The sequence below is a fragment of the Onychostoma macrolepis genome, chromosome 13, assembly GCF_012432095.1.
Source record: "Onychostoma macrolepis isolate SWU-2019 chromosome 13, ASM1243209v1, whole genome shotgun sequence".
Classification (NCBI taxonomy): domain Eukaryota; kingdom Metazoa; phylum Chordata; class Actinopteri; order Cypriniformes; family Cyprinidae; genus Onychostoma; species Onychostoma macrolepis.
Window position 1 is genome coordinate 25,201,883 of NC_081167.1, and position 25,348 is coordinate 25,227,230.

Genomic DNA, 25,348 nt, shown 5'->3' on the forward strand with positions numbered 1-25,348 from the left:
TGGGAGTGCCGTGCTCGGATGGTTTCACTAAAAGACTCAACAGTTTTTCTACTATTGTTGTGTGAGAGGAAAGGGGGAAATCACAGCACAAATAATATACAAAACTGATATCAAAAGAATAAAAAAAATGTATGCAATCATTCGTGCTTATTATTTAGGCTAGTTGTCGAATCCGTGTTTACGATTAGGCTACTTTCGGGAATTGCTTTACTTTCATAGAATCCTGTTTAATTTCTGCTGCAAATAAATATTCTATTTAATTTAGTGTGCGTGAGCTTTAAACCAGGTGAGTAGACATTTTTCTATTATTGTATTAATAACCGAAGATGTTATTTAATTTAATTAGCCTGTGAATTTTGACAAATTAGCCTACCCGACCAAAATATACTGTCCTATGCAAACATATCTCTAGTGTTTATAATTTTGATATAACGCACTATAACGTAAAACATTTTGAGCTTTAGTTTAAAACTTTCTCGTCCCATCTTATCAGCATAATCTTAGTGTCTTAATTTTAATGAATTAATAATGCGCGTAAATATTATGTCATAACCAGAAATTAAATGTTTTTTTTTTTTTTTAAGTGAAGCTGAAAGGTTTTTATTTTACTAAATGCATTCTAAAATAAACGCCAAATATATTCGCAAGAAAGAATTAAACTACTTGAATGTATTATTTAGAATGTTTAGAACTTTATCCATATAGCTAAAAGATTTTTTTTATAAAAGTTTTAACCTCGCACTTTTTATCAGAATGGGAGCAACAGATACACAATCTGGACTACTTTATAACCTATATTTTTTTTGCTTCACAATAAACTACAAGACTGTGTACTGAATGTTAACCCTGTTTGATATATTTACTCCCAATAATCACTGAAACTGTGAGTTCCAGTTTAGAAAGCTAAAAATGAACTTCAAAAGATTTCTCGTATAAAACTTGATAAATCTTGTCATAAATCTGAGACTAAAGAGAGGCGCCCTGTCTGGTTTACTGCCAAGAAACATACTGTAAAAACAGCACAGATTCTTATTTTCTATCTGTTTTGTTTTATTCACCTTTATTCTGCAGAAAGTAGGCTAAGTGGACTGTCGCAGGACGCCCGGGATGTTAGGCCAAAATGTCAGTCACAGAAGGACAAATCATATGGTTCCCGTTATTAGACATCAGTGTCGTGAGTCAGGTGACAGAGCATTATTTTATTGTCTATACATTGAACTGTGCACGTCTCAGGTTTAATAAGAGCTTGGCGTATGCCAGTCACCCATTGAGATGATCGCTGGTGTGTCACGCCAAAAGATGCACCCTATACTCATAAAACCGAATTTCTATAGGCTAAACCGTATGTTCAGCACTTTATATTCACATTTCACAGCAAAACTATGCAGTGCATAAAGCAATGAAAGGACAAAGAGCAGCGTCAGATCTGTGTTGCTCGGGGATTATATACATTTGAAATATTTATCAATGGTTTATATAGCCTACAATTGTTTTATCGAAAAGATGGAAAACTAGCTCGCGTTGGGGGCTTTGTAAACGAATATTTCAAAAAGATAAAGCAAGAAATGTTCTCAGACATAAGGACCCGTTAGGTGAACGCGAGGTGAGTTTTTTTTTCTTTTCTTTTAGAGTAGTTTCGTGATCTCTATGCTAAATTGTTTGCTTCCTACGAGGTCACCGGTCCCGACGTGGATAATTACAATAAACTTATTTTCATGAAAAAGAGAGGCTATTATTTCAGTAGGCTATTGATATTTTGTCAAGTGTTTTTTTTTTTTCTTACTCGGGGAAAATAATATATTATATTTTCCCCCAATAAATATGCAACGGTTGTTGTAGTATATTATAGTTACACGTTGTATTTTATTCTTCAACGTTGTGTATTTCTTTATTATTTCCCCCAGGTGGTTTTATAAGCGTTTATCTGTGTAAATTGTCTTTACAAATTCCATAGTCCTTTTGAAGACAACCTCATATGTACACGCAGAATCACTTGTTAATGCATATCAATATATCAACTTGTAAATAGGTCGTCGGAGACGAAAAAACACTAAAGAGGTTGTTGTTTTTTATAACCCTTCAGTTGCAAATCTGTACAATGTTCATCTGTAAAAAAAACAACAGAAAATTCAACTTTAAATTCTCTTTACATAAACGTGTTAAACGTTTCACTATTTGTAGCCATTTATGCACAAAAAAGTCAATTGCTCGAGGATAGCGACAACAGGACTGAGATTTAAAATAAGGTGAACAGTTGATTAGTCCACGATAAATCATTTGAACCGTCACTCTTCTTTTTAGACAACTAAAGCATAATTACGTACTGTTTTAGTAATTCAGTCTTGATGTAACTAAAGAAAAAAAAAAAAAATAGAAATAGCATAAAACAGGCCTTTAAAAATAAACTTTCCAATTTTAATCAGAAATGACTTTACAGGTTTACAATTCCACTGGAAAATCTTTTTCAAATACAGAAAAAAAAAAAAAAAAAAATATATATATATATATATATATATATATATATATGTGTGTGTATATACTGATGCTAAAAAAACAAACAAACGTCAGATATTGTGAAATAAATATAAATGTAACATAAAAATAACTTTTAACTCCAAGGAACCATATGCACCCATAATAGTTTTAGATAAAACAGGATTCTTTGCTGAAGCAAAGAACGTCTGAAGAACCATAACATTTTTGTTTGCGTCTATTTATTTTATTTTATTCTTATTATTTCATTTTTTTCTTTGTGTGCAGACAGAGCAATTATGCTTGTCAGATACCCCCCAGCTGAAGAAGCTTCTGTTAAATAAGAGTCATCTTACCTTTAAGAGCTGTTGCGTTACTACAGAGGGCGGTGCAGGGGCAGCAGTGTGATGGAGGCTGGCCCTGGGGCGTGAGTTTACTCCAGCTAACTCCAAAACAGCTGAAGATAGGGGGGCTGAAAGAGACACCAGTGATCCTCGCTCAAGGAGGGGCATAAAAACACTTCAGGTGCTTTTTGATCGGGTTTTATAAGGAGATCTCTGCTGGATCTCCCTCACTGCGCTCCGCCCGGTGCTTGAGGACAGAAGATGCCCAGGCAGTTCCTCTGCCCAGTGTTCGGCTCGTCACTGTGGTTGGCACTGATACTCCAGTCTCTCATTTCCTCCGCCGCTACCTACAGGAGACCAGTGTCCGGAGGGAAGAGACAGAGCTTTCTGGAGAGAACCTTGATTTTACTGGACGTGAATACTCGAAGCCCGGTGAAAGTTTTGAATGACAACTTCCTCTCGTTGCAGTTGGATCCATCTATCGTAAAGGATGGCTGGCTGGACTTCTTAAGGTATTACAGTTTTGCAGTTACATCTTACGCACGATGATGCTTTGGTGATGCTGATGTGTTGGTGTGGAATTAGAAAAAAAACAAAACAACAACAACAAAAAAAAACATCCTGTGCTGTCCTAAGCTGGTATGTGTGTTTTAGTACATGGTAGATGGTTTAAAGCTGGTAAACCATATTGGACAAGCAACGTACCATCTTAAAAGTGGTCGAGCTGGACCAGATAGTGACCAGCCAGAAACTATCTTCCATGTTCCAAGCACAGCTACCCGGCTTAAACTGGATTTTCCAACAGGAACGCTGCTAGACATTATCAATGAATCTTTCCAATAGCATAGCCTAGAACTGCCCAAACACTTAATACTGCGGTCTGCTTTACTAGCCTACCTTTAATCTATCGACCGACGTCTTGAATTCACTAATTTTACACAATCCCATATTTCTCTAAAGATAGGCTACTACAAAACCCATTTACTCGTTTATTTTCAATTCATGGTTGGTTCTCTTTGGAGATATGATAGTCTTTCTATGCGTTTTATAATGTTATCATGTAAAATACAAGTGTAGTCTATTCCTTGTATATCTATTTTCGCACGTTTGGACATTTATTTTACGCGTGAAGTACAATTCCACATGTTTACGCGCAATGCTTAAAAAACATCTGTTGAATCCCAGTGAAACGGTGTTGTGGGATGAGCTTCGCCTGTGAGCCTATCTCTCTACACCGCATACGAATATGAATTTATATATTAGAGCGCGAAGCCCGAATATACGCGCAGATTTGAATGGTTGTGTTAATTTGCACACCAGGGCTTGACCTGGAAGTGAATATGAGTGTCCCAGCCCCCAGAGGAGAAAAGACACAAAACCATACGGAGAACCGAAATGTAAGTGTCTTTCATAGCCCAGGACAGGTTTCAGTATCGATGTAGTGTTTACTACCGATATATTACCAAATAATTATTATTATAATCTGGATGAGGTGTTGAGGAAAAAAATGGAATTTAAGAACTGGCCCACATAAATCTGAACCCCAGTCTGCTGTCGTGGCATTATTGTTAGTTTTCTGTTGTGTACAGTGCAAGTTATTGCAGATTTAGGTGGGAAAGCAGTCAAAGGGGTTTGTTTGGTTTTTACATTTAGCGTACTTCATTTCTTTTAATATATGGAAAGAAACCAGGACTGAATAAACGCGGAATTTGCCATGACTACTTGAACATTTATATCCAAGATATGTTATTTTTACCATCTTCTATGGTTTGAGAATTGCCGTTCCACAGATTTGAGGTAATAGTGATATTTATAATGTTTGGCTAAGGATATTGCACATGCTTGCGTTCAAAATAACGTTCTCATATTGTTAATGCTAATGGTAACAATAATAACACAATCCTGAAGAATTTATATGTAAATATATCGCAGTTATTATCGCTATTATTCTGCAGTAAGCTGCACTAATATTTTGTTCTTTTTAATTGTTAGATTCTTGCTGTAGTCATTTTTCCAAAATAGCATGCTTCGTGCTTGGTATGATTAAATGTAATTATTAACATTATTGGACGTGACACCAGATGAGCGAAATGTGTGTTTGTGTGCCGCTGCTTGTTCAACTTTTCTCTTTCTCTTTCCAAAAGGTTTTTTTTTTTCTTTCCCTAAAAATCAGTTTCGGCCCACCGTCCAAACACAGGCTTCACCGATTAAAGTTTGTGGTAATTTAGCTCGTTTTGCTTTTCACAAAACAATTCACATAGTATATTTATTTTATTTTATTTAACTCCTATTTAATTTTATTCTTCTTTTATTTTATCTGTTGTTTTTAAGTTGTTTGCGCTCAAAGGCAAGGGAATATTTGCGCAATTTATAGGCCTACTTTTATGAGCACCTTTTACAGCTTCTCTTTTTACGACTGGTACCATATTATGTCTCATTATTTAGGAAAGCACTAAAAAAAAAGCTGGTATGTATTTATTTAGAAAGAAACGAGCGTGTAGCACCACAGACTGCAGCTCTGGGCGAAATATTCTGCTGTTGATTTCAGCACTGCGGCCTAAAACACATTCATACATTACACTAAATCTGATGGACGTCAGTCTGAGGTTCCGTAAGAACGTTACGCACCAGTCTAATGGCGAAAACCAGGTCGCTGCTGACAAATAATAATAAAAAAAATCTAATAAACAAAATAGAAGTTTTTAATTATTGCTGAGTTTTAAGATAGTATTGCCTTGTTCTGCTCTGAAAATCATCCCGTTTTCTCGTGTCGGCATTACAGACGTCAAACGAGACACAATGTCGCAAACAGTGTAGGCTGTTTGCGACATATATTATATATGCATGCTGTGTGTTTTATGTGGAATAATGTGTGTAGTCTATATACAACCTAATATAATTTGAAAGTATATAGATCCTATATAAACAAACCTTTAACAAAAAAGCTTCGGTTTACCGTCCATCTTCACTCTTATAGTGAAAATCATAAAGAAACGCTCTCTAATCTGGTCATCTAAATAGCTTCACATGGTCACATTTAAACTTACATGTTTTATTAAGTAAAAAAGTATGACTGAATTCACTTGACTGCATTTTTTAATATGACTCAATCATAATAACTACTTTAGATTGGCCAAATTAAATTAGGTAGGCCTACAGACAGCTCCTTAAGGTAACCACTGCTAATATTTACTTTGTACGGTTCAGCTGTAGCACTTCGGGTTTCTCTGAGCCTTTGGATCTGTGATCTACATCTTTCTGTATCCACAGCTCCAAGCGGTTAGTCACTCTGGCACGGGGACTCTCTCCAGCTTATTTGAGGTTTGGGGGCAAACGGACCGACTTTCTCCAGTTTCATAACCTGAAGAATCTTGCAAAGTTTAGAGGGCCTGGACCAGACTATTACCTCAAAAACTATGAAGATGGTGAGGTCTGATTTGGTCATTTTCAATTAGGCAGGTATTTTGCCGACTGAGTGAAAAGTTTTTTTGTACTTCATGACTTGAGTTCAGAAAACTTGATGGAAAATGTAACTATATTCCAGAAATACTGCTTGGAATCGAGATATCAAAGCGCTGTCATTCCATACGATGTGGACAAATATGCATGCATAAATCTAAAATATATTTGAATAAATATCGATGCATTTCATTTATGTAGTGCATGCCTGTTGAAAAGAAATGGCTTTTTAATTACCCAGACTTTTTTATCAATAAACATGGAAGAGAAAGAAATACATTTTGAGTATCTAGTAAACATGTCCACAATGCAAACCACATGCATTGCGCTTTTAGTGGTTAGTTTGTCCTCTCGTTTGTACTCCAAAAGCATTCTCGCGGTTTCCATGCAGACATAGTGCGCAGTGACTTCGCTCTGGACAAACAAAAGGGTTGCAAGCTGGCCAGCCACCCAGACATGATGCTGGAACTGCAGCGGGAGAAAGCGGCTCAGATGCAACAGGTCTTGTTGAAAGAACAGCTCTCCAACATCTACAGCGATGTCACATTAACAGGTAGGAGATTACAGCAACATGCAGATACTGAGCCAATACAGTGAATATCATGGTTAGGCTTTGTTTTTTGCTTTAGAATTTCACAAAATAGGCTATAACACATATACACTCTCAGACAAAAAGGTACAATGCTGTCACCGGGGAGGTACAAAAGCTAAAAGGTACATCTTTTTGTACTTTGTTTATCCCTAAATGGTTCATATCAAGATATATATCAGTACCTTTTGAAAGCGTATCGCCCCAGTGACAGTTTTGTACTGAGAGTGTAGGTTTTTAACAAATGTAACCCCGGTCCGCAAAACCAGTCATAAGGGTCAATTTTTTGAAATTGAGATTTTTACATCAACTGAAAGCTAAATAAATAAGCTTTCCATTGATGTTTGGTTTGGCCGAGATCTGGAATCTGAGGGTGCAAAAAAATCTAATCAAAATATTGAGAAAATCACCTTTAAAGTTGTCCAAATGAAGTTCTAAGCAGTTCTAAGTTTATATATATTTCCGGTAGGAAATTTACAAAATATCTTTGCTTAATATTCTAATGATTTTTGGCATAAAAGAAAAATCAATCATTTTGACCCATTCGATGTATTATTGGCTATTGCTACATATATACCCGTGTTACTTCTGACTGGTTTTGTGGTCCAAGGTCACAAATATATTGAACAGTGCATATTATTAGTGATGATGTTGGGTTGAAAGGATTTAGTCCTGTAGTTGCTCTGTTCAGGACTGTGTTGTCTTGGATGCTTTCTGTGTTTATGGTTCGGTTTTATGTTGTTTAAGCTTGTCTGAACAATGCTGAGTTGTTTTGTCTCATTGATGTCCAGGATCATAGGTACTCCAACAAATGCAGTGATGCAATTGTTGCTGCTTGTTCCAGAAACGTATAGGTTTAAATTGATGAGAGACAGGACGGTCCGGTGAACAGTCAGCCAAGCATATGGTTTTATTGATCACTTTCAACAGCTGTGCTTTGCCTGTTTGTAAATCCAGTGTCCAATTTCAGATTTCATAGTCACACACACAGACATTGTCCCAAATGTTCAGATCATTTTATGGGAGAATAAATGTTTGAAAGGCAGAAGTCTCAGAGGATTTGTCAGAGACCTTTGTAGTACCAAAAATGTCAGATCAAGGATTGAATGAAGCTGAATGATACCATATACAAAAGGCCAGCTGACAATGATTTCAGAAATGACACTTCGTAAAAGCACTTGCTATAAAGTAAGAAAAGGTAGGTTTTTGCATGCAACTGGAATCAGGTCAGTAGTATCTTTTCGGTGCATATTTAAATCACTAAAAAATGTGTTTTGGTTGGATGGGCTGTGATATTTTGTTTGGATCATTCAGCGATTTTTGTTGCAGAGACACTGATTGAATTCTGATTCTGAACTGAAGGGAATTATTTTGGGGTTTTTCTTTAACAGACCTGCTTTTTTTGCACAAACGCCATTGTTTTATTATTATAATCGTTGCAGTAATCTCAATGTAAACTCAAATCACTATCAGGTACAGTCAACCAGATTATTTGTTTAAAGCAGATTGAGTGTGGAAAGATTATGCTAAGTTTTATGTCAGGCGCTGTGCGAGTTCCAGTGCGGGTCAAGCCGCACATTTTCTTATTAATATTGATATATAAGCTCAGATGAGAATTTCTGAACTGCACTTGGCATCAAACAGGCTGAATGTTGTTCGTTCATATCTAAACCGTTATCGTCTTCATGCCAAATTCAGCAAAAAGCACTCTTCTAGCTTTCACCCTTATTTTCCAAACATCTTCTTAAGCACATCTGCGTTTGACAAGGCGGCCGTAAGTGGAATTAGAACTAAACACACTTAGCAAAGGAATCTCTCTCTCCGTGGATCTCAGCATGTGTGCTGTAGCAAAAAGCCCGTCGTGTGCATGACTGATTGGTGAGAATGAAGACACCTGGGTGCACGGCACAGACGGGTCTGTTAGCAATCAGGACACCCCCTGCGCAGTCACAGTCAGGTGGCAGGGGAATTGCAGTGAGATAGCTCTGCCCCATCCATTTCCACTCGGCACAGGTCGGCTTTTCTGACCCTTTCTCATTAGAGCTATCAGTAATAGGTGCGAAAGCCCCCTGCCAGTTAAAACAAACCGTGGTGAGACAAGCCCAAGGTCATACTAGTTTTCACCTCTACACTCGTTACAGTTTAGTCCAGTTTAGTTAAAGCAAACCATCTGAGACAAGTCGAGGTCAGGGCGCTTAAAGCTCTCAAATTGCTACAGTTCCAGACTGCTTTTATGTTTAAGCTGCATATTCACTGCATGTGTTTTCAGAACCCAAGCATTGTTATTTTGTTATAAAAAAAAATAAAAAATTGCATTTCCTGGAAAAGAACAGTGTTAAATGTACACATTTTTAAGATAACCCTAAAAAAATTTATAATAATAAAAAAGTGAAGTAAGGTAAAGTTTTACTGTTTTTAAACGGTAAAAAGCCTACTGCATCATATTCAATACACAAATTTCTAAGGACTCTAAATTATCGACTTGATCAACGCTTTGCTGAAAAAACGACTGCATGCCTTCTGTCATCTGATTAAGTTTATACTTTTTTTTTTAAAGCAAATAAAAGGCATTTATTATAATTGTAAATATCCACCTTCAGGTTGTGGTACACATGTCTATTTGCTGTAAAATATTTTTTATACCGTTTATTATATCGTAATATTTGAAGTTGAATACTTGATGGACTGAAGCAACTTTAGAAAAATTCATGTTAAAATGTGAGTATCAAATATGATCATCAGGCTTTTGAGGAACGTTTATTTCTACATCTCTCAGTCATCATTGTATTGCATTGCATTTTATGCTGAAAATTAAAGAGCTTTGATTATAAAACTAAGCATTTCAATGTCATCTTACTAAGACATATTATTGAGTGAAGTAGTGATAACAGATATTTATCAAAATCAGCTTAATTTTTTTAGGCTTATAAATATCAGCAGTTGCACCAAATTAAATATTTTTGTTCAGTTTGGGCCTCTGAATAAAACCAATGCGTTTTTTTTTTTCCCTCGAGTATTAGCTCCATTTTCTTTTATATTATAATATATGAGCCATAAGAGCCTGATATGGTGCTTAACAAAAATACATAATACAATAAAAAATATAATAATACATAAACACATTTTAAAATATTTTGTCCAAAGGTTGAACTGTTCCATTTAAAAAAAAAAAAAAAAAAATTAGGTGGTTACATTAGGATGATGCCACCACTTTTGATTACATTTTGAATGGTGAACATTACATAATTTACATAATGAGAGGTTTTAATGTTACCAAAAACATTTAGAAAACATTAAAAACGAATAGCACAACTAAGGTTGAAATGACCTATGATACCTATGATAGGTGTTTAAAACAAACCCAAACCAGAATTTTTGTGAAATATCAATCCCGTGCATTATTGAATTGACTAGTAATGGCCAGTGAAACATTCACCTTTTAAAGACTGTTGTACATTGTAACCGTGCATTTCATCAGTGTGTTAGTTTCCAGTGCTGATGGTTTCGTGAATATCATAGCATTCATAACCCCACTACAGATGTATAGGTCTATATCATTCAGTACAAGCAGACATATTAAGTATGATTAATACCCACAGTACACCTCTCTAAAAGACTTATGCTTGCTTTGTTCGTATCCCGTTCCTGGAAGCGTCTCTCTTCCACATGCATTGAGTGACGTGTCAACTGATATGTAGCTAAATGCGGTGAAGGTAAATTCCATCGTGTGCTCGGAGCTCGGCTGTAGAGGGCTTTATAGTTGTCATCGTGTGATTTTTTTTTTAGCGTATCTGAGGTTACGGTGCACTTTAGATCCATGAACCGGTTCGCCAGACTCTCAGGAGAGCAGCATTTATCATAAATAACCGTCCCTTTAAATCACATGAATTTTCTTGCTTTCGCTCTCTGCTCAAAACGTTTCTCCTACGTCCACTTCAAGACGTGAAGGAGTCTGTCTGCGCGATGCTAGCATGTTAAAATGCAGCATAGCTATATTCAAAGCTATTTCCTGCCTGTTTGCTCTAAGACAAATGACAGGAAGTTGTCCAGTGAGGGCAGTTTGGGTATTAGCTAGCTGACGGTTAGCCTTTAGCCTCTCATTTTCGTTGACAGCAGTAACTGCTCGAGCCCTCAAATAGTCATTAGAAGTAAGGAAATGTCGTGAAAATGGGCTAGAGGTGGGGAAGCCTCCTGTAATCATTCTCCATACAATAAGCGCTTAGAATTGAACGAAAATGAGGAGTGGCTTTGACCAGATGCAGTCTGAAGTGAGATGGTGCCATTTCACAATACTGCGTCATTTGTTTTCCCTCCACAAGTGTGGGTAACATGCCCATGTTGCTCAGAATTGTTTTTTGGCTTGTGGAGCCCAAGTTTTTGTCCAGTTAGAAACGATTGCTCCAGAGTTGGGCGGTTATTTCATTGAAACGATTGCTGGAGTATTTTGATGAATACCGCATGGCAGAATATCTTTTGCCAGTCATCGAATAGTCTTCCTGTCCTTTTCTCTCTTCTTGTGCTCAAAGTGACACGAAGAGTTTGGAGACTTTTTCCTCCTCCCCCAGCAGCAGTGAAAACACACATGTGTGCACTCAACACAAACACAGTGAGTGCACGTAGAATAGTGTGCTAATGATAGATCTGAGGCTCTGACAGATGTTTCTGCCTGTGAAGGAAAACATTATTTTTTCTATATCTGAGACATTAAGCAGATACTCACACACATGCTCAATATTCTCCAGAACAGCTAAGAGCTGAATGTATCTGTAGGCCATACAAAGAGCAATCGTGAAGCATGCTTGACTCACAGTTCATTTTCCTTTAGCGTGTTGCGACGCTAATGAACCATGTTCTACATTAAATATACATTTTAAACTCATTTTATTCCATTTTATTTCATTTTAATACTTTTGGGAGCTGAAACTTAAAGGAATAGTTCACCTAAAAATCTAAATTTGGTGACATTTACTCATCCTCGGGTCATTCAAGATGGATCCTCTACAGTGAATGGGTGCCATCAGCATGATAGAATCCATTTGGGACTGTTGGGGTCTGTTGTTTGGGACCATTGTAAGCGGTTTTTGATCCCTGCATATTTCTCTCCTGATTCAGACAAGGCCACTTTTTCATTGGAGAAAGCATTATTATAGATAAAGGACTTGAATATTAGCCAGAAGCAACAATTTGAAGTTAAAAACGTCTTGATGGAACATTCAGCTTTTTCACTTTACATTAATTGATGGACTGGATTACCTGTGGTTTATTGTGAAGTTTTTATCAGCTGTTTGGACTCTCATTCTGACGGCACCCATTCACTACAGAGGATCCATTCTTCTCATGAAGAAACAAACTCATCTAGGATGGCAATTTTTCTTTTAATCTATTCTTATAATTAAATAAAATAACAAACAAAAAAAAAACATTAAATTCAGTTTATTTAAATTAACTCGCTAGCAATAAGCACACATGATGTAGTTAGCAAAGAGACTATCACTGCTCTGAAATGTCCACAGCCATTGCCTTTTAAATAAAGCAATATATTGTTTGTCATCTTGGATTTGTTTCACCGAGCTTATTACGATGCTTAATGCAATTGCTGACTGCTTTTTGGAGCAGCCTTTAAGCATTAAAGGTGCTATAAAATATCAGGTGGTGACTATAATGCAAATCAAACAAAATAAGGCAGAGCTTATATTATTTTCCACCTATTATTATTATTTAGCATTATTATTTTTTACAAGTGTAGAGAGAGAGATGTTGGCAAATATGACGTGAACATTTACAATCTCAGTATGTGGCATGAGTGAACAGAACTGTAAATAAATGAGACACTAATATGTATAACAGACTCTTTAGAATGTTTCTCCATTGGCCATTACTCAAGGTCTTCTAAATGACCATAAAACAACAACTGAACTGGAAAAATAAAATGTGCCACAACAGAAGGATATGAAGACGGAGTGGGCTCTAGACATCTCGTAAATGTAACAAGAAACTGTCAGACTGCGTGACTCAGACTGCGCTATATATTGCTGTTCAATTTGCCAAATTAAGTGATAAACTAGCCTTTAAATGAATTTGCAAGTAGAAACAGATAATAGCAGCATATTTACAATTTTCAAAATAATGAAAATAAACTGTGACCAAATGTTAAGAGAAAACAGATGTTTACAATGCTTGGAAGGAGCCGAAATTCCCTGCTGGGTACACAAACTCAATCTAATAATGATGTTAGCGTCAAAATTATCTGATGTGTTTAAAATGGAGTTTCAGATCTTAAATGCCTTGAAAATGAATTAGATTTTAGAGAATATCATAGTGGGTAATTTAATTGCATCCAACCAGTGTTTTTGAAATGAAAGAAATGAAAGTGATGCTGATAATTCTGTTATTTAAGATCATCTTCATAATACTGTGCTGATGGATTGCTGAGATGATGGTGATATTTTATTTGACCGTAATGCACATTTATGATACTTTACAGCTGCCACGTTACATTTGGAAGCATAGCGTAACCCCGGCAGAACCAACATGGCTGGAGAATATCATTTTATTCAAAGTCTTTTTTTCCTGAAAAATAAGGTGGGCCAGGATATTTTGCTTCAGTTTTCTTGTGGAGATAATATTTCTACGGTTGTGGCCAAATTCTGAGCCAGGACTTTGTGGGAACTGGACGGGCCACATTTTACACTTTTGCATCTAGCAGTTCCCTTTAGTATCAAAATCTAGGAAATTAAAGATGACATGATACATTAATCTATGTCTCTTTAGCGGTTTACCAAGTCACACATATTGGAGTTATTTGCCTGGCCTTACCATGCAACACAAAATACCAAATAATAATCCAAGATAATCCCAGCGAAGGAGTTTCCTTTCCGGTGATTGTTATTATGCCGTGAGCTTTTAGTCTGTGAAGTTTCCTTTTCATTTGATTCATTCATTTGATAGTGGGTTTTAAATGAGTCATCAGTCATGCACTCATTGTGCATGAGAACTGCACTGCAGCAGCTGCAGGTAGTTTAATACCACCCCTTCATAAACAAATATTAAACCTCTGTGATTCCTGAAGACATCTGTGTTCTTACCACATACGTTTCAAGTGCTGACATGACTAAAACCTTTATTAAAAATCAATAAAGAATGTAATTGCATGAAATGCTTTAACGAAATCACCGTAGCAATTGCAAAATCTCAATGGGCTTCATTCATGAAACACGAGCAGAGCAAATTTCTGTGCAAATCGTTTGCAAAACCGTTGCAGCGCAAATTTCTGCATTTAATTCAATTGGATTTATGACTGTTTTACATAGAGATTCGTTCTGCTTGTGTTTCATAACCGAGGCCCAAAGGATTTCCCACTGCACACTAAAATGCACTTACTTTTGTTCTTGCGCAGAGATTTATACTTTTTTTTTTGACCATTTCAAGTTCCAAATATTGTTTAATCTTTGCCAACTATACACATCCAAGACTTAGAATTTGGAACTTGAGCTAAAATATAATCTAATATTAAATAAATCTCTGTGTACTAACAAAAATAAGTGTGTTTTAGTGTGTACTTTAACTTTCTATTTAAAAAACGATCTTCTGTTCGCCTTCAATTCCACGTTCAAAACATACGTCCTTCATTACTTACAGGCTTGTAGAATTTCCCTAATTAAGATGTCAGTGGATATTCACGAGCTTTGCCCCAGAGCTCCATTATATTCACTGTTTTTTAAGGAATTAGCACTGTTGGACATTTAGTTAATAGCCGACATCACTAAGACTGAAGGAAGTGATTGTTGTGGCAGCTTGGCGTTATGTGAGGTGAAGTCTGGTTATATATTGCCTTGGTGATTTCACCTGGCAGCTTCAGTGCTCTCAGCCTGGTTGGACGTTGATTTAACTAGTTTTAATGTTCCAAGTTCCAAGGACCATCTGGCTTCGCCACAAGTTCACCCTACATGTTGAACTTTCTCCAGGAGAACTGCATATGCATTGAAGTCAGGGTTGTGTGCCATTCTGAATAAAGTGCATTTTAAATTTAAGTTCAATTCCTGAGACAGCAAACAGGATGAAGGATTGTAATATGAATCTAAGAAAGGTTTTCAGCATGAATTATGCTTAAACATGTTGTTATATTCACAGCATATTGGGTGTATCCACATTTGCATGTTTGCACAGTTGCACAGTGATGCAACATTTTATGCTTTTTATTTAGGCCTAGCATCTACTATATATATAATCCAAATTTAAAAAATGTTACAATATACAAAAAATATACAAATTGTCAGACCAGATAAAAAAAAAAACATAAGTTAGTCGACATTATTAAATTAGTATTAAATACAACAGAACTGTATCTGAATCTAAATATGAAAACAATGTGGTGGTGAATATTGTGGTTCTCAACCTTTTTTGGGCTAGTGCCCCCCTACCCATTCTCCAGCCCCCTCACCGCCCCCCCATCAAATAAAACAGTCTAATTGTCTTCACTGAACATTACAGTTGATTATTATTTCGTGTTTATAATGAGGACTGTTATTTTTACAGTACCATTCAAATGTATGGGGTCATTATGATTGAGAAATTAAGTTAATTTAAGGATACACTGAATTGATCAAATAAGACAGTGAAGTACTTTTTTACAGTGAAATATTTGAAAATAAGTGTAATAAGAATAATTTAAGCTTAGTTTTTAAGCATGTTGGTGATTTTCATTACTACAGCTTCAATGATGTTGAGATCTGATATACCTTGCCCCAAATTTAAATAGACTTGATAAAAAAAAAAATATCCTGTTTAGACTATATCCACAGGGACATTTAAAAAAAAAAAATTGATTTTAGTTTGTTCTTCTGTTCCTGGAACTCTTGTCTTGAACACCCTTTTACTGCTGTCATATGTATGGATGTTTTCAATTAGCTTTCAGTGAAAAATTACAATATGTATCCCTTAGTTTTAGAAAATACCCTTTTTTTTAAATAACATATTGAATTTCCCTTTTTTCTGACATAGTAGACATGGTAATTTTGGTGGTTAAATACCACATTTACACTTGAAAATTGAAGAAATGGAAACCCTCTTTTAATATATTTCATAAATTCTGCTCAATTTCAGTTCGCTTCTGTACTCAGTCTGATATAGCAAACCATAGACATAATATACGAAGACGCCTCATAGACTGACGCTGCCTATTGGAGCTGACGTATCAGCGCGGCGGCCATCTTGGATGGGTCCCCAATGCGCCCCCCCTGCATTTATTTCTACTGAGGAAGGTGTATCCCCAACTACAATAATCATAACTCCCCGAATTTTTACCGGAGTTTCACACGGTTTGATTTGTTACAAATGGCAGAGATTTAGTTATGATATAGGACGCTGTCACACATTGAAAAATACGTGTTTTCATGCTAAAAGACTTTGTATTATGCTCTTTAACAAAGACATATGGTAGGCTATGACATATTGATAAATGTATAAATGAATTAATTTTATATTTTAATAAAGAAACAAGTTTGATTGTTCATTTGAATTTATTTCTCTCTCTCACTCACACACACACACACACACACACACACACACACATGACCCTTCTGTAACACATTTACATACAAGCTCCCATGTATACTGTAACAGCTCAGTAAAACTTTTTTAAAGGCCTGGAAAAGTAAGCGTTATAATTCCAGGTCATTCCAGCATCTTACACTACCCTGTCAGGCTTGCAACTGGGGCTGGGGAGCTAAAACCCTTGAAAAATAACTGTTTTGCACAGCTTCTTGCGTATGCTGGCACTCTGTAACTCCAGGGTAGTTAATTTTGCGATGTGGTGCAGCCTTACTTTGTGAAATACAGACACCACAAATGACACAAGCATGAAATGATGATTCTCAATTCCGAATTGGGTTTCTGCAATGTGCTCCCCGAGTAAGAACGCATCCTCTGAACCAATCTCCGCCCGAACGAAACAGTTGACGAAGGACACACTGACACCTTGTTCTTTTGAGTTTTGTCGAATCACACGCTCTGCTGCTCTGACCACCTTCACTGATGAATCAGGTAATCCCATGCGATCTGGTATCAATATTGCGCCGGTTATTGCAACCGTAAACTGCACAAAATACGGGCATAGTTGCTCGCTCTCCGTTGACTCCGGTGCTAGCGTAGAGTGAGGAGACCCAACCAATATGGCGGCGACGCTGGATTACGTTCCAGCATGTCATAAGGCGTCTACGTATATTATGTCTATGTAGCAAACCATCTCCCAGATTATCTCTGGCTCCGCAGCAGCCGGCCAACCAACGAACAGAGGGCGGGCTGAGAGCCGTGATGTAGACGCTAAGCACCGAATTTAAGATTGTAGTTTAGGTTTAGGTGAGGGAAATCTAAAACGACAGCAGACATGGAGACACGGGATGCTATTCGCTCTGTTGTGGAGAATTCCCAGCATTTGCCAACTGAAGCCCGAACAAGAAGAGTGTTTGGTTCACATTTTGAATGGAGGTGATGTTGTGGCCCTACTCCCGACAGGTTTTGGGAAAAGTTTAATTTATCAACTATTACCGATCGTCAGTGAGAAACTGGGGAGGACAAAGTCCGGCAAGGCGATAATTGTGGATGCGTAGATTTACTTCACATAATCTGCAAAAGTCGTTCACAGCCATCTTCACTCCGGTATTTCACTCGATGGTTTTGTTTTCGCCGCATACCTGTGTTTACAGCGGAAGTTCGAGGCGGCTGAGCCGGCACATAACATACGTCATAACCAACCGTTATGTGATTAACGTATAGCAGAGTTTGGTATTACCAGGCTATCAAAGTTCAACCCCAATTCCAGAAAAGTTGGGATGTATTTTAAAATGCAATAAAATCAAGAACCTGTGATTTGTTAGTTCTCATTAACTTTTATTTAATTGACAGAAGTACAAAGAAAATATTTCCAATGTATATATACACTGCCATCAAGGCGACTTCTTTCATGGGACGTTCATAGTTATTAGATCAAGACAATGCCAGGTCTCATTCTGCATGTGCTACAACAACATGGTTTCATAGACACATGTGCATGTGACTGACTGGCCAGCAGATCTGTCTCCTATTGAATATGTATGGGCCATCGTGAAAAGAAGAATCAGACAACGATGACCACAGACTGATGGGCATCTGAAGTCTTGTATCTAGTGAGATTGGGCAAAATTTTGCTCACAAAACTTTTAAGAATTAGTATCCTCAATTTCCAAACAATTAAACATTGTAATTAAAAGGGAAAGTTGATGTGACACGGTGTTAAACATGCCTCTGTACCAACTATTTTGGAGTGTGTTGCAGCCATCAAAATCAAAATTAGTTTATATTTACAAAATCAAATTTGGCCAGTATAAACATTGGATATTTTTCTTTGTACTTCAGTCAATGAAATATAGGTTAAAGAGAATGATGTTTTGTATGGCATTTCACAAAACGTCCCAACTTTTCTGGAATTGGGGTTGTAGAAAGATGGGAAACATATGCTTCTCATTTTCAAAATAGTTATTATTTTAGTGCAGTCCTGATTTATATCTTTCTTAAATCAATTAAATAATTAAATTTATATTTTTGTTATTATCAATTCAATTTCAAATCTTGCTTTTTTGTTGTTGTGGTGTGCCAACTATAATAATAAAAATAAATATTTCTTGAGCAACAATCAGCATTATTTCTGAAGGATCACACATTCTGAAGGATGTGACACTGAAAGCTGGAGTAATAGAGCTTTAGCATGAGAGGAAAGCATATTTCAAAATATATTCAAATAGAAAGCAGTTCTTTCAAATTGTAGATTTACTGTATTTTCTATCAAATAAATGCAGACTTACTGCAGAAAGGTTCAAAACTGTTAAATCTTACTAATATTTTTTGAATGGTGGTATAGGCTAGGCTATATTTTATTTATAATATATATCTTAAAAGCATGCATTTTAACCCAACACTTAATAGCACATGGCATCCATGACATATTTGATTTGACTGGACTTTAAATATTATCATAAGTTTCCCAAGAAGAAGAAGAAAAAAAGCCACGTGAATTTAGAAATTTGTCAATCAGCAAACAAAAAGCATTTATATTAATTTTTCTAAACAAGAAAAAACATATCATACTTTATTGTGTCTAAATGCGTGTTGGTTTCACGGGAAGTTCATCAGCTGCGCTACAGAAAGCCGAGCGAACACTAAAGTAAAGAGTTGTTGCTATGGAAATGATACACTAGCGCCACAGTAAACGGATGCCGCGTTCTGTTTCTGACGCACTCAACGCGCTTGCGCTACAGACAAGTTGACATAGATACAGAAAGTGCGCTTTGATGCATCCAGTGTGACGGCGTTAGGATGTGGCAGACCATTTTCTTTTGCAAGCTTCAGTTCATGCATCTTTGGTGTAAACTCGCCTAAACCAAACGCCCCCCAAGAACAGCTCAGCGCCCCCCTTTCAAAAATATTGCTTCCAGCGCCCCCCGATGCTCTCCGAACGCCCCCGTTGAGAAACACTATATGGCAAATTTTTTTCTTTTGACACTCAGTATTGAACTTAGTTTAGAGATGTATTTCTAATCAGACAAAATGTATTTTACATAAACAATATATAGAATACATAGTCAAAATGATTGATACTTTTTGGCACAATTAGTCAAAATGTAGGATTTATGAATTGTTTTGTTGCAAAACATACTGTAAATGCTTTTCATAAATTGAGTATTGAATCTCCTTTGTGTGACATTGTTGAATTTCTTCTTCTGTGGCATCAAGTTCCAACTCATGAATAGAAAGAGAGCCAGAACTTACAGAAGTTATAAAAAGCATAGACTGAAATACCTATTTCAATGAGATAAATTCCTAAAATTTCACATGCTGTCAATGAGTTTATTCATTTGTTGCATTCCTTGAATTTTGTTATCGAGTTCAGAATAGGATAGGATGGTGTGGATTGTATTTTGCTTGAAGATCTGATCAAGTACAGATCATAGTGCAGGAAAGTAAGTATATGTCAGTCTGCTATTTTCACATTCTGGCTGATCACAGGCTGCTGGCTCTGCCCTTCTCGCCGTCATGCGTGGTTCTGTGATGTTTCAGACGCAGGAGAGATTAGTGGCTCATGAACGTCTCATCTGATTTGTGTTCTCACTCCACTGTGTATCAGGTTACTCTTTTCTCCTTGAGTATTTTTTAATAGTTCAGCTGCTGAACTCTTCTTTTGACTGTTCACACTGAACAGAGACCCCAAGCTCAGTGGGTCTGCTGCAGAAATTTATTAAAACTGCCCAAAGATATGTGAATTATGTGAGGAGCTGGCTAGATGGATGTTACCACCTGTGAAGAGGGTATTATTCAATTTTATTTTCTTTGTCAGTAGTTGTTCTGCTCCTGAAATACCGGTCAGGGATCATTAATCATTCAGATGCTTCTCACTGAGGTCATTTTTGATTATAACTCTCGCGTGTAATTTTTTGTCCCAGGATCAATACCGAGGCCAGAACCACAACCATGATTGGCAAGCCAGGACATCACACATAAGCAAACCGTTGCTAAAATACAAGCACTCTATCCATAATATAGCTTTCTCCAGTGAAACAGTCTGAATCAGGAGAGAAATATGCATAGATCAAACACCTTTTACAAGTCCAAAACACTTCTAAACAAATAAGTCGGTGGATTTTGATGTCCTTTCCAATTCTACTTGCCATTAAGTAACAAAACTCGGAGTAGGTTTGATGTCAGCTCCTGCAAAACCAGTGATTAATTCTGCCTCTAAGTAAGTAAGGCTTTGTTTATATAGCACCTTTTAAAAGGAGTGTTTACAAAGCGCTTTTCAGAAGAAGTGCAATGCGACTTTTGGTAGTTGTGTCGGCCAATCAGATTGGAACGGTCTTTTTTTCATCTAGTTTTGCCATATTTTTGTTTGCTGTATGGATTAGTGAGTGGACCGTAGGTGTGGCGTCTGAGACTGAGATCACGCTTAAACACTAGTGGGCCAAGGCCAAATGAGGTCATTGCACAATTCCTAGATATTACCATTGATAAGAACGATAGGAAGGTGTCCATCCAAAAAACATTTCCAAAGTTTTGCTCTTTGACACTGTTTATAGTTTCTCAGAGAGTGTGATGCCAAGCTCATGTTTGGAAATCTAGGATCTACTGTGCAGAACAGCCAAAAATGCTTTCATTTCTGTTTTTTTTTCCATGAAAAGTCTCATTGTTAGATGACAAATAATGTTGTATACATTTTATGCAACTTAGAAAAGTGGATTCTATTTTTAGTTGAAAGAGAAGAAATTAAATTCATTTGCAGTCTCCAATTTCTCCCATTCCTGCCCAGCTATTTGTTTATTTGTAAATCCAGAGAATTTGCCAGAAGCCTGAATATTGACATGTGGAATGCAGAACTATTGCTGCTCAGACTAACCGTACAAACACAATTGTGCGTTTGTGTGTGCTTGTGTTAGTGTTTGTTAGGTTAGAGGGTGTTTCCAAAAGCACTAAATGTTTGGAATAAACTCTGTTCCTGAACAGCATGTACAATATTTTTATATCATAGTATTATGACTAAAGCATAAATTCATATTACCGCAAAAAAATCCCAAACACTTTATGGCATTTCCCCCAGTATAATGCAGTGAATTTTAAGATGTTTTGGCGAGGGAATAGTTAAAAAAAAAAGAAGTAATAAATAAGATTTATTTTAATATGAAAAGCATTCATTTAAAGGGATAGTTGCCCAAAAGCTTTATGACTTAATTTATTCCATGGAACACAAAAACAGCTATTAAGCTGAATGTTCAGGCGACTCTCTTCCATACAATGAAAGTAACCACAGTTGTCACTGTATGGAAAAAAGCAGCTTGGAAATTCTGTTGAATATGTCTTTTTGTGTTCCACAGAATAAAGAAAGTCATACAGGGTTGGAAAGGTGAGGAACAGAGTTTTCATTTTTGTGTGAACAATCATTTAAATACCCCTTCTGCGGTCTGAAACTAGAACCTTTGGGTCAGCGGCCCAGATCTTTCACCACATTCGCAGATTTGTGATTGGTTGATCTGTTTCCTCTCAGGGTGCACTATTAGAAAGCTGAAATCGATCAAGCTTTGAATTGAATTCAACTGAACTGGATGAAACAAAAATATGTGGCTAAATGTCAGCACTGCAACAACGGTGCTAAGACCTCCGCGCACCTCAGGTTCAGTAAGTTTTGATGAAACCGCGTGTGAAGAAAGCTGTATTCTGCAAGGAATTTTATAAGTCCATAAACATGTAATGAAATTTGCTCTGGTCTAGGGAACATGGGTAGGAAAAGTAAAATTGAGTTCTCTGTAGCAGACTGGAGTGCTTTAAAACAGCCTCCAGTCTGGAGGAGCTAACCAAAACCCCTCTGCTTTATTTTGTTCACTTTAAACTTGAGTGACAAGACCTGACGGCTCTAAGCAAAGGCAGATGGAGAGCGCCCATTGACTGAGCACGGCATAAGGCCAACAGAGCACCTCTACTGTGCCGGTGCCCCATTGTGCTATTGTTATTAGCACCATTAGCAGCTGCTTAGAGTGCTGAACATTTTAATAATGGCAATGTCAGTGTCACCACCGTGATCCCATTGCTCTTTGGAGGTATTTGTGCATAAAGTGTGATTCTAGGTTCTTAAAAAATAATGCTGGGATAGACAATGTTACATGCAATATTAACACATGAACAGCTTTTACAATGGAAACACTATGTACAGCAGAGCTTCAGAGATGGACAAATGTTGATGAATTCAATGCACAGGATTTTATATATTTTTTTAAAATTACGTTTATGCATTTGGCAGATGCTTTTATCTAAAGTGACTTGCATTGCATTCAAGGTACACGTTTACATTGTAGCGGTTCTTGCTTACCCTGGGAAATGAACACATGACTTTGTTGTTGCTAGCACCATTGTCTACTGTTTGAGTTGCAAGAATATTTTATTGTATTTATAATAAAGTTACAGCATCGTATTTATTTAGTGCATATTATCACATGCACTAAAACTTGGTTCAACACACTCTCGTGGCAATTCTTTTCATTTTCATTTTATGTTTTGGCAGAACGGTAGCTCATTTTTAGTTGTACAGTCTCATTTGTATGGTTTTGTGCGATCTGCTTATGTCCCACTGGCAATTAGCTTCAGGGGTGAATCTTAATGGTTCTGTATTAATCACATCATACGAATTCATACAAAATAACCACCTTGTAAAACCTGCACAAATTCGCCAGTCTTTCAAATATTTGTAAAGATTTAGGAAGATGTAAATACGTAAAAGTATTTGCATTTTAGGTGCTGATGAAATGCAAGCAACTCCGAATGTGTGCATGCATTGCGAATACACTGTAAAAAATAATGATAACACATTACTTAAAGCCTTTATGTATAATGCATTATAAATGGTTATTACAGGCTATAATGCATTGTAATAATGTGCATTGTGATACATTTATATCTTGTCGTAAATAATTATAGCCGAATTAAAAATGCATAGTGTAACCAATTAATTTAGAATGAATTATCTACAATTATTCATGAGATTGTGCGATGCATTATAAGGTGCGTAACAAGGCATAATTAATGTATTAAAACTACTTTTATAATGCATTACACATAAAGGCTTTAAGTAAAGTGTTACCATAATTTTCAATGTTGTAAACAAAACAACGGTCGTTTTATATGTAGTAACTATTTCTACGTCAAAATTTTACATGCATTTTTTTTTTTTTTTTTTTTTCTTTGTAATTAAATGTGAAATTTACTAGCAATTTCTAAGTGAAAATTACAGCCATTTTCAGTGTTATGTGTACCTCAAATTTGAATTAAATCCCCTTGATATTACATAATAATGTTTTTGAATACAAGGAGCAAGACAAATAGTCGTAGAGGTCTGTGAAAACAAGTTGTGAAATTGCTTTGCTTCTAGGTTGTTTTTGAAGCTTCAGCAGACGTTTTACACTTGTGCAGTGAGGTCAGACGAGCTGATGTCTGTTTCAGGCGGCTGACATGTTTGACTAGGGTAAGCGTGATCTGTCTACTTGAGAATTTACAATGGGAACCCAAGACTAATGTTTTGATGGCTTGTATCTTTGGAAGGTATTTATTGAGGTAAAATGCTTGGAAAAATGCTCTGTTCTTTTCAGAGAGCATCTGGTGGAAACATGCGTCGCAGTACTGAAGTCTATTCCAGTGCTGTCAGACACGGTTACTACAGAGACCTAACTGCTCTTTACGTCTGTACCTCTGATGCAGAGTTGAGGTCAGCGGCTGAACTTTGGGGCCTTATCTCATGAGATGAGCCATTACGGTAACTCATCATTTTAATGTGTCCTGCGAATGTGGAGGAATAATTCCGCAAAACGAGTTCCATATTTGATAACTGGTGCATGTGGTTTGTCTGTTTTGCTCGGTGGTGGATTTGGTGTTTTGACTCATACGCTGTGTAAACTGTAATCAGTAGGGGTGTAAATATTTGCATGGACAATGGTTAATTATGATTCTTTAGAAAATGATGTGATGCATCAAGAAATTTGGTCATGATTAGGGTTATAAAATATCTTGACATTTTTAAGCCTTTTGAGCCTGCTGTCGGTACGATTTTTGTTTTTGAAAGAAGTCTCTTGTGCTCATAAAGGCTGGATTTATTTGATCAAAAATACAGTAAATATAGTTATATTGCAAAAAGTTTTCTAATTAAATATATTGTAAAAACTCATTTCTGTGAGTGAGCGTCACACGATCCTTCAGAAATCATGGTGATACCATTTTCACAGTTATTATCGCAATATATTTGTGCAAACCATTTTTTAGGATTCTTTGAAAAATATACTTCAAAAGAACAGCATTTATTTAAAAATATAATTTTTTGCAACAATTTAAAAGTATTTACTGTCACTTCCAATCCATTTCATTCATCCATGCTAAATACAAATTTTGATTTATTTGAAGAAAAAAAAAAACAAGCAAAAAAAAAAACCTTAGCAGTGTAACAGTTAGTGTATATCTCAATATGTATGTATTTGTTCTAAAATGGCTTAAAAGTTAGATTTTTATTCAATTAAAGAACCATTTCAACCAAACATGTTTAATGCAAGAAATAAAGTACAGTACAACAGTTTTTTACACATAGTGAACACAAGGAAAAATATTTAATGGACTTTATTTATGTGCATCAGTATTAAAACCGCAAGTAATAAACCTTAATATTGCCACTTAAAACACCATTTTCACTACTGCAGCCTTTTTGATTTCAAATGGCACATAACAAAACAAACTGTCACTTTTCATCTTTCCATCTAGACCAAAAACTGAATTTGACCTTATGCTGACAGTGAAACGTTTGGCAACATACAACTAACCTTTATGCTCTCCGTGTCTGTGAGGGGAAGCAAGCACATCTTCATATACTATCTTCCCCATCTTTTTTGGCGTTGAAATTGTATGTTCTTGAACGGTGCAGTATTTAACCACG

General features: G+C 36.4%; 1 protein-coding gene across 1 annotated transcript in view; it reads left to right on the forward strand.

Moving 5' to 3' along the window:
- The window catches only part of hpse2 (heparanase 2), a 92,188-nt gene that overhangs the window by 16,749 nt on the left and 50,091 nt on the right, over positions 1 to 25,348 (forward strand). Inside the window, exons 2-4 of the mRNA XM_058796401.1 lie at positions 2,761 to 3,328; positions 6,087 to 6,241; positions 6,667 to 6,828. Coding sequence (XP_058652384.1) covers positions 3,078 to 3,328; positions 6,087 to 6,241; positions 6,667 to 6,828 — 568 coding nt within the window. The 5' untranslated portion in view covers positions 2,761 to 3,077. The remainder of the gene's footprint in view (positions 1 to 2,760; positions 3,329 to 6,086; positions 6,242 to 6,666; positions 6,829 to 25,348) is intronic.